The sequence below is a fragment of the Tursiops truncatus genome, chromosome 17 (assembly GCF_011762595.2).
Source record: "Tursiops truncatus isolate mTurTru1 chromosome 17, mTurTru1.mat.Y, whole genome shotgun sequence".
Taxonomy (NCBI): domain Eukaryota; kingdom Metazoa; phylum Chordata; class Mammalia; order Artiodactyla; family Delphinidae; genus Tursiops; species Tursiops truncatus.
This window is the reverse complement of record NC_047050.1, coordinates 67687748-67696531: the sequence shown is the minus strand read 5'-3', so window position 1 is coordinate 67696531 and position 8784 is coordinate 67687748. Positions and strand designations below refer to the sequence as shown.

Sequence of the window (8784 nt, the reverse complement as noted above, 5' to 3'; positions counted from 1 at the left end):
ATAACGTGTTTAATGATATTGAGTGAATCTTCCTTAAATGACGAAGAACCTAACCCACAGCTCAGAAGGCACAGTCAGGAACACTCACAGGATGACTGATGGACACACAGATATAATTGTGTGTGTGTGGGGGTAAGTTTTATTTTGAAACAATTCCAGACATACAAAAACATTTCAAGAATAAAAAAGAACTCCTGTTTTAAATATTTCACCACATTTCCTTGATCCCATATTTATCCATCCATCAATTCACCTTATTTTCTGATACATTTCAAAGTAAGTTACAGACATCAGTACACTTTACCCAATACAATTCAGAGTGCATATTAACGAGAGTTCAATATTTGTGTACATTGCTTTGAAGTAAAATTAACACGCAGTAAAGTGCTCACATCTTTAGATGCTATCTGTCGAGTTTTGACAAATGCATAAATCTTTTACAAGATACAGAGTATCTCTGTCACCCCAGAATGTTCCCTCGAGTCTTTGTTGGTCCCTGTGCACCCAAACTGGAGAGGCAGAGAAGCATGGCCCCAGGCTCCCTGAGCACCAAGGGTGCTCACAGCACAGACGGGGGTGTGGACAGGCCTCTCTGGACTGAGAGCCCAGGGGAGGGCTCAGGCCTTGGCCAGCTGCTGCGGCACTGAGAGGGACCCGTACAGGGTGAACAAGGGCTTCTTGGCCTCCAGGTCTCAGGTCCCCTTGGGGCTGTCGGGAGCCACCCTCAGGCTGCACTCCTCCAGCAGGCTGAAGGTGACGGCCAACCCCTCTACCTGCAGCGGGGTGAGGAGCTTGGGGGCCAGGGTGAAGGGGATGTTCCAAGGGTACTTGAAGTTGGGCTCCAGGATGCTCTTCACCTGGAAGAAATGAGGTCAGGTGTTGCAGGTCAGCCTTTGAGATCAGGAGACAAAACCTTCTGTCCCGAGAGCCAGGGGCCTCACCGGGTCATGGAAGAGGCAAAGTCATGGAGTCAAGGGGACCAGGAGTCTCGTCCTGTCCTGTCCTTTGATCGGTGTGATCTCGGATATGTCATTGGAAATTGTTGCGCTTTGGTTGTTCAGCTGCCAAATGGTGATACTAACATTGACCTTGCAGAATAGTGGTATCTGGAATTACATGTGTATGTGTACGTGTGTGCAGTGTGTGTGTGTATGTGCATACGTCTGTGCACACATATGTACTCATGTATACATGTATGTGGAGAGAGAAAGAGCAATTTGCAAATGGTAACTGCGTGAGAAAAGCAGAGGTGTTTCAGATCCCCTGAGCCCCCCAAACTTGTATTCCTCTTTTAGAACTGTGGGCGCCCTCTGCTGGGGTTGCCATGGAGACAGAGACCCCCATGAGGTAGACTCACACCCACCGGGCTTGCTCCCCAGAGGGAGAGGCAGCCAGAGAATTCCCGGTGGCCACACGGGATCCTTTCTCCCCTCTCAGCAGAATCTTACGTCACCTCTCTTTCCTCAGGATCATTCTTATCCCTGGCTCCCTCACCCCCATCCCTGGAGGCTGGCCCCTGGGGATTGATTTCTTCCCAGCGCCCGCTGCTGGAGCAGGATCCTCTTCTCTATGGACCAGGCCAGTAGCTCGTGTTGGGTGTCACTCAGCCCCGGGAACGAGGGGACATTTGGGGAGAGAGAGTGATGAGTAGTCAGATTCTTCCTCCCTACTGTGAACTAGGAGACCCCATGAGGGGGGGACCCGAAGGCAGAGGAAGAAAACCCGCTCGACTTGAAAGGCGAGTTCCCTCCTTCTGCTCTTGGGATGGTCTCCAGGATGCTACATAACATGGTCCAGCGGGTGGGGTTCTAGGCTGGAGTCTGGAATCATCCACACCCAATGATAGGCTGGGTGAACTTGGACTGGTCTTTCTAGATCCCGGGCTGGTTCTGTATCATATGGTGAATTTATCTCACTGACCCCTCCTGACCTTGGAGAGGGGCGTGATGTGAGATGAAGACCATGGTATTAGACGGGTTTTAGAGAGGTGGGCGGCATCTAACCCTGTCCTTTTTGGGTCTAGAGGCCAAATTTGTGACGTTCCCATATTTCCCTCAAATCATTCTTACCCAATATGGCTTTAAGGAGGGAAATGATGTGCAGTCTTAACTTGAGCCATAGATTTCTTGAGTCCTCTTGCATCTCACTTAGGAAGGTACCACCAAAGCTGTCCAGATGATCCGAGGGGCCCCGATCCAACTACAGGAAACTGGTATTATTAGTAATACAACAACAACGATAATAGTAATTGCAATAGTGATGTTGTTTTGCAGTTTTGCCAGTATCTTTTGAGTCTACAAGTGATTAACCAAGGTGGGAGGGGGCGGGATCTTCACCTCCCCCCAGATTCCAAGCAGCTTCAGCATGTGGGCTGCATGCCCTGGACCTGGTCATTGTGCCTGGACCAGCGTTTGGGACCCCCTTCTGCAGCCCTCCTTCCCCATGTATCTTGGCAGTCTATCTCCTAAACCTGCCCCTTCACAACTTGGACCAGCCTTAGGTAGAGTGGCCCCCCCCCCACCGCCAAGTCCATGAGGTCCTGCAGAGCCTCTCGGTCCTTGAGCCTGGCCAGGATATTGTGGAGAATAGCATCCTGAGTGTCCTTTGGGAGCTGGGCCATTGCCTCCATTTCCCTGCAAACCTCCTTTTGTAGGTGCTTGAAACCTGTCCTCAGGCATCAACATCAACCAGAAAGCGGGGACAGTTCTCTGATTAGAACATCCGTGGTGAGATGAGCCAGGCACCTCCATGTCGTTTATCTACCAACCAAAAGCATCTCTGCAGACGGCATGTTTGAGCTCTGGGGCTGGAGCTATCATAACAGGCTAAAAAGATGGGCAATCCTCGTGCTGTGAAGGGACCCGGGGTGGGGTAGAAGGCAGGGAGGAGAGAAGGAGATTCTGGAAAGAGGTCGTGGGAAGTGGAAGAAGATGAGCAAGTGCTCTTTTCTGGGACACGTCTAGAATAACGTGGATTCTAGCATTGGGCTCTAGAGATGAGAATCTTAGGTGCTCTGGGCTCAGTTTCCACATCTGTTTAGTGGGAGGTTATGAGGATTAAATGAGTTCATGTATGTAAAATGCTTGGGGGAGTACCTGGCACACATGAACTACCCTCCTTATGTAATTCTGCCTGTATCGTCTATGACCACACAAAATTAAGCAAGGAGTGGAGTTGGGGGTTCTCTGCTTCTCCTAGGAGACTTCAGGTGGCCTCCAGCTGATCTGCTGAGAGGCGGAGGTCCAGGGAGGCAGCCATTTCTGTTTGGCCCACGGCCGTATCCCCACTGCTCAGAACAGTGCCTGTGGCCTAATAAGTCCTCAATAAGTGTTGCGTGCATGCACGAATGAATGAATGAACGAATGGGGCTGAACAAACCTGCGATTTGGAAGTAGAGCTCAGTTTTGTGGGTTGCATGCAAGCCACCTTTTGGGTAGTTGGCTTTGCAGTTTCCCCCCCAGGAAGTCCCAGCTTCCCTCTTAATAAACACTGACCTTGGCCAGTGGGTTCCCGTATTCATCCTGGAAAGAGAGTCACAAGTGATCATCTCCCTTTCTCATCCCCCAACTTTACTTTTGAGACATTTTGGAGAGTCCTGCCCTCTTAACGCCTTCTCCCTTTTGCTTAACCTCTTCCTGCCCCCATCCCCGTCTGTCCCTCCCCCTCCCTGGCCGTGTGGAACCCCTCCCATTCCACAGAAACTAGGGCCAGGCCCCGGGGCAGCGGTGGCAAAGGCAGGGGCCATCTGCCCTGCTCTCCAGACGTATGTGTGCCATTAGGACCCATCCCCCATCCCAGGAAACACACACTCACCCATTGGGAGGATGGTGCCTAGAAGAGAAATTAAATCCTTACCCAAGAGTTAGTCTCTGAAGCCACTCGGTTTCTCTGACCCTCTGCCCCCTACTTCCCTGACCCCTGTCCCCTTTCTATCTACCCCTTCCCTCCCAGGGGGCCAGACCCAGCGACTTGGGTAAGGACAGCAGAGGCAATCACGTGGCATTCTGGTTGTGACAGGAGGCCTCAGGGAGGGATCAGATCCCACTTTCCTGGCTGTAAAATCAGCCACTCGCCCATCGCCGATTGCAGCTGACGCTCTTCTGGAAAGATAAACAGAAGGACTCACTCACCAAGAGTTATTTAACCTCCGCTCCCCCCAGACACACACACCCCGGTATTCAGAGGAGAAAGGTGCCTTCCTCTGTGGCCCCAAGAGTCTATGGCTTGTAAAAGACAGAAGCAATTGGCGGGCTGTGGAGGAGGTTAGCTTCCCTCTGGGTCTGCTGGCTGAGCCCCTTGCATGGCTCTTATTAGCATCCAGAGGGGGTCAGAGTTGAGGGGGGCCCGAGGTGTAGGCAGAGAACCTGCCCAGCTCAGGAACTCACCTCTGGAAAGGTTTTCCACTTACCATCATCTGAGATGAAAAGAATGTCTGGATGGGGAAGAAGCCAGGTCAGGAGAGGCCAGGTTATTCCTGCTGGATCCTTTCACATCCCTGCACCTGTAGTCCCCCCCTCCCCCCCGAGCCCATCCCCAGCTTCTTCCTCCGGATCAGGTGGGGCAGCTTTCCTCAGTGTGGCCTGGGGACCCCTTGCATCAGAATCACCTGGGATGATGGTTAAAAACTCAGAATCCCTGACCTCACTCTGTTTCTTCTGAATCAGATTCTCTAAAGAGAAACCTGGAACCTACATGTTAAATAAGCACCTCATCAAGGGATAACGTCCTAGCCTAAGAAATGATGGCATCACTTGAGCAGTGGTCCAGGAGAGACACAGCAGCATCTTTCCAGGCACAGCGTCAGCCCCAGGATGCAGCTCACTGAGCAGAAAATGTTTGGGATTTGGAGCCAGACAGACCTGATTTGGATTCCAGTTCTACCAGTTCCCAGGTGTGTTAACTGTGAACAAATTATTTTGTAAGTTTCAATTTATTCTTATGCAAATGGAGATATTATTCCTAACTTCAGAGGCTGCTGTAAGTATTCAATATGCTAAAACAGTGCCTGGGTCCAGATGTTAGTAGATTCTCAAATAATCGTAGCTCCTTGCCCTGTGCCTTTAGGCAAGGCTGGTTTGATGTCTACCTGTGCGGGTGTCTTAGGGGTTCTTGGCTGTCGCACCAAGAATCTATCTGAGCACCCTTGTTTTTCACTCCTTGCCTCCTTCGTCCCTGGTTGACACTACCTGGGACTGAAGAACTTGGCTCCAGGATATCCGTGAGGTGTATTCTACTGGAACAGTAGGCTGTCCCCAGGACTGCGCGTGCGTCCCCTTCTTCTTCCATAATAGCGCCAGCTGACGGAATTTGTTGGTGCTCAACAGGTATTTGACAGGCCTCAGGTCTTTGTCTCCAAGCTCTTTGACCAAATTCTTGCTAATAGGCTCAAACAGGGAGGGCATGTTGCTAGGAGAGGATGGGAGGGGAGTGCAAAGTTCCGTTGGGAGGCAGGGAAGAGAGTGGGCAACCTCGTACAGATCCTTGATATTCTTCCCGAAGGGACGCACATTATAGGAGGTGACTTTAGGTTGTAAGTCAGACACAGAAAGACAAATACTGCAAGATCTTAATTTTTTTTAATTTTTTGCCGTACGCGCGTCTCTCACTGTTGTAGCCTCTCCCGTTGCGGAGCACAGGCTCTGGACGTGCAGGCCCAGCGGCCATGGCTCACGGGCCCAGCCGCTCCGCGGCATGTGGGATCTCCCTGGACCGGGGCACAAATCTGTGTCCCCTGCATCGGCAGGTGGACTCTCAACCACTGCGCCACCAGGGAAGCCCTGCAAGATCTTATATGTATGTGAATCTCAAATAGCTAAACTCATAGACGAAGCAGAGAGTATGATGGTGTCCAGGGCCTGGGGGGAAATGGAGTGACATTGGTCAAAGGGTTCAAAGTTTCAGTTGTACTAGATGAAAAAATCCTGGAGATCTAATGTACAGAATAGTGACTATAGTTAACAATATTGTATCGTATACTTGAAATATGCTGAGGACGTATCTTAAGTGTTCTGACCACACACACACAAAAGGTAGTGTGTGAGGTGATGGATATGTTTATTAGCTGGATTACGGTGATCATTTCACAATGTATATACGTATCTCAAAATGTCAAGTTGTAAACCTTAAATATATACAATTTTTATTTGTCATTTATATCTCAATAAATCTGAAAAAAATTAAAAAGATTTATAAAAAACACAAAAAAGAAATGAACCCCAGGCAGTCGTATAGATTGGAGCTCAGAGCTAAGAAATGCCCTGGAGATCAAGTGTTTGAGTTATCTGTGTGGAGGTAGTAATCGAAACCAGCGTAGTAAGGATGCAGACATGAATAAATAGTGAATAGCTGGGTAGACAAAAATGTGAAGTGCATTTTACAGACCACATTGAATGAGAGTAATTCATTGGAATTGCTCTCTTCTGGGCAAAGAGGAATTCGATTTCCCAGTTATACAGAATTCAGTTTTCGAACATTCACTGAGTGTTGAATAAAGACAGAATTTTCAACAGATCAAGTAAAATCCCTGATGTGACTTTCAATTCTGTCTCGTGTGGGCCCTGCAAGGGATCAGTGGACAACAGAGAGTAACAAGAACAAAAAAAGATTCTCTAAGCCTGGACCTGGATAAAGATATATGAAAGATACATCCCTGAGCCTTACACGCTTGCATGTTGTTACCAGGAATTCTCCTTTATTAATGAGAACTTTAGGAAGAAGTAGTACTTTCTTTGGGGGTCAGATTAGGACAAAAAAACCACCTCAAACAAAAACACTTCTATTCATTTGACAAATCTATCCTGAACATTTCTGTCTCTGGCAATAGTATCCTCTCTTCTTATTCATCCCCTGATTCCCCAGTTAGAACTTACCAGACTGTGTATTGTTTTGTCTTGTAGAGAAAAGATTCCAATTGAGTAGGGTCCCTTTCAATCTTCAGACGTCCTGACGTCAAGCAGAGTTTGTCTGAGGAACTCCAGAGAGCAGATCAACGTGACTCTGCTCACTGTGTTTTCTTTCCACCAATAGGTCCCTGACTCAATTTCCAACGCAAAATCCTAGAAAAGCAAGCATATGACAGTCCCTCTTCTCTTCCAGGAGACTGGGCCCGGGGCTGAGCGCTGGATCATGGAATCTTAGCCTCCTAAGTCTTCCTATTGCCCTTCGTCTTACTCTCCTCGAAACTCCTCCCTCACCTGTCTTCTCCCAATCCCGCCCTCACCCAGGGTGATTTCCAGTTTCATATGAGAAATGTTCAGAGCCCTGAGTCTTGCCTAACACCAAAGATTAAGTGTTTGTCAGGGGACAAGAGCCCATGAAGGAGGCAGAATGGAAACGGTCCCATAAATGGAGACCCCATAGATCATGGTGTCGTCCTATCCCGGGACAAGAGAGCTCCAAGGAGAGAATAATCAAGTGTGTGTTCCTTGGTAATGTACGTGGGGTAAATTCGCCGGAGGACAGACTCCAGTGGGTGCCAGGGAGGGGGTGAGGACACAGGGTGTAGGAGATTCTTAACGAAGTTTCTATGAGGGGCAAGCAGGTGGGAGAAGGCGATCACTGGAGGAGGAGGACACTTGGGGGAGGGGTTGACAAGCTGCCAGAGACCCGATCGTGTCGTCAGGTCATGGGGAAGCATCCAGGTGACCTGGAGAGGATGAGGATAAGCTTCTGTCCATCACGTTGTCAGACATTTTTCTCTAATCTTCACATCAACTCTGGAGAGATGGTCTCATTTCCGGTATACAGATGGGAAGGCTGTGTAAGAACAAATAGAAATTAAAAATATGAGGCTTAGGGCTTCCCTGGTGGCGCAGTGGTTGGGAGTCCGCCTGTCAATGCAGGGGACGCGGGTTCGTGCCCCGGTCCGGGAAGATCCCGCATGCCGCGGAGCGGCTGGGCCCGTGATCCATGGCCGCTGAGCCTGCGCGTCCGGAGCCTGTGCTCTGCAAAGGGAGAGGCCACAACAGTGAGAGGCCCGCGTACCGCAAAAAAAAACCAAAACAAACAAAACAAAAAAAATTAGGCTTATTTCTCCCAGTTGAAAATCAGGGAAGAGATTTCCTTCCCCTCCTTTTCCTTAGAACCTTTATTTTAGAAAACTTGGGTAAAAGTGTAAGCACTTTCTCCTCTCTTGGAAATGTATATAAATCCTTTTGAAAACTCAACTTTAGGACCCAGGAAAGTCTTTCTCAAGGACCTGAGACCTATTCTTTGCAATGTAAGCACCTAGTATCACCCCTCCCGGTTTCTGCGGAAGGGCGGAACCTAAATTCAGCGGGCACGTGCCCCAGGGTACAAAATCGACTTCCTCTTGTAAAAGTTAAAAGTTTGTTTTTCTTCTGGATAAAACCAATTAGCTAACAGGTGGTCACGTCGATTACCAGGTAAAGACAGGATAAACTACATGTGATAGGCGGTTCTGTCAAGGCTTCTTACCGGAGGACTAGTTATTATTTATCTTGAAAATAAGTCTGTGTAATTGGTTGTATCTGCGGGGCTATATATGAAAGGGTGAGAGTTCTTTCTGTTTTTGCAGTCTTTTAGTGGATTGCTTATGACATGCACCACATTCTGTTTTAATGCTTATTCAATGATAACGTTGATTTCTTTCTCTATTCCCTTCGTGGACAGATTTTCTGGATTGGGAGATTCTAATTATATTTCCCCAAGAGCTGAAACCCAATGAGGGGTTCACATTGCTACCAGTTACACGGCAAGTGCTCTGGCAAGTGACTGATCTGTTATGCACATTATTTCCCTTTTTGGTTTGCTATGAGGATTAAA

The 8784-nt window shown here is 48.6% G+C and overlaps 1 protein-coding gene across 1 annotated transcript; it reads right to left on the bottom strand.

The window, feature by feature from the left end:
• Positions 1 to 617: 617 nt before the first annotated feature.
• GSDMC (gasdermin C) lies at positions 618 to 7207 on the bottom strand. Its single transcript, XM_073794254.1, is given in 7 exon segments — positions 618 to 858; positions 1537 to 1611; positions 2072 to 2199; positions 2525 to 2678; positions 5087 to 5222; positions 5225 to 5855; positions 6870 to 7207. Coding segments are annotated over 6 exon segments (912 nt in total). The 5' UTR covers positions 5403 to 5855; positions 6870 to 7207.
• Positions 7208 to 8784: the final 1577 nt, after the last annotated feature.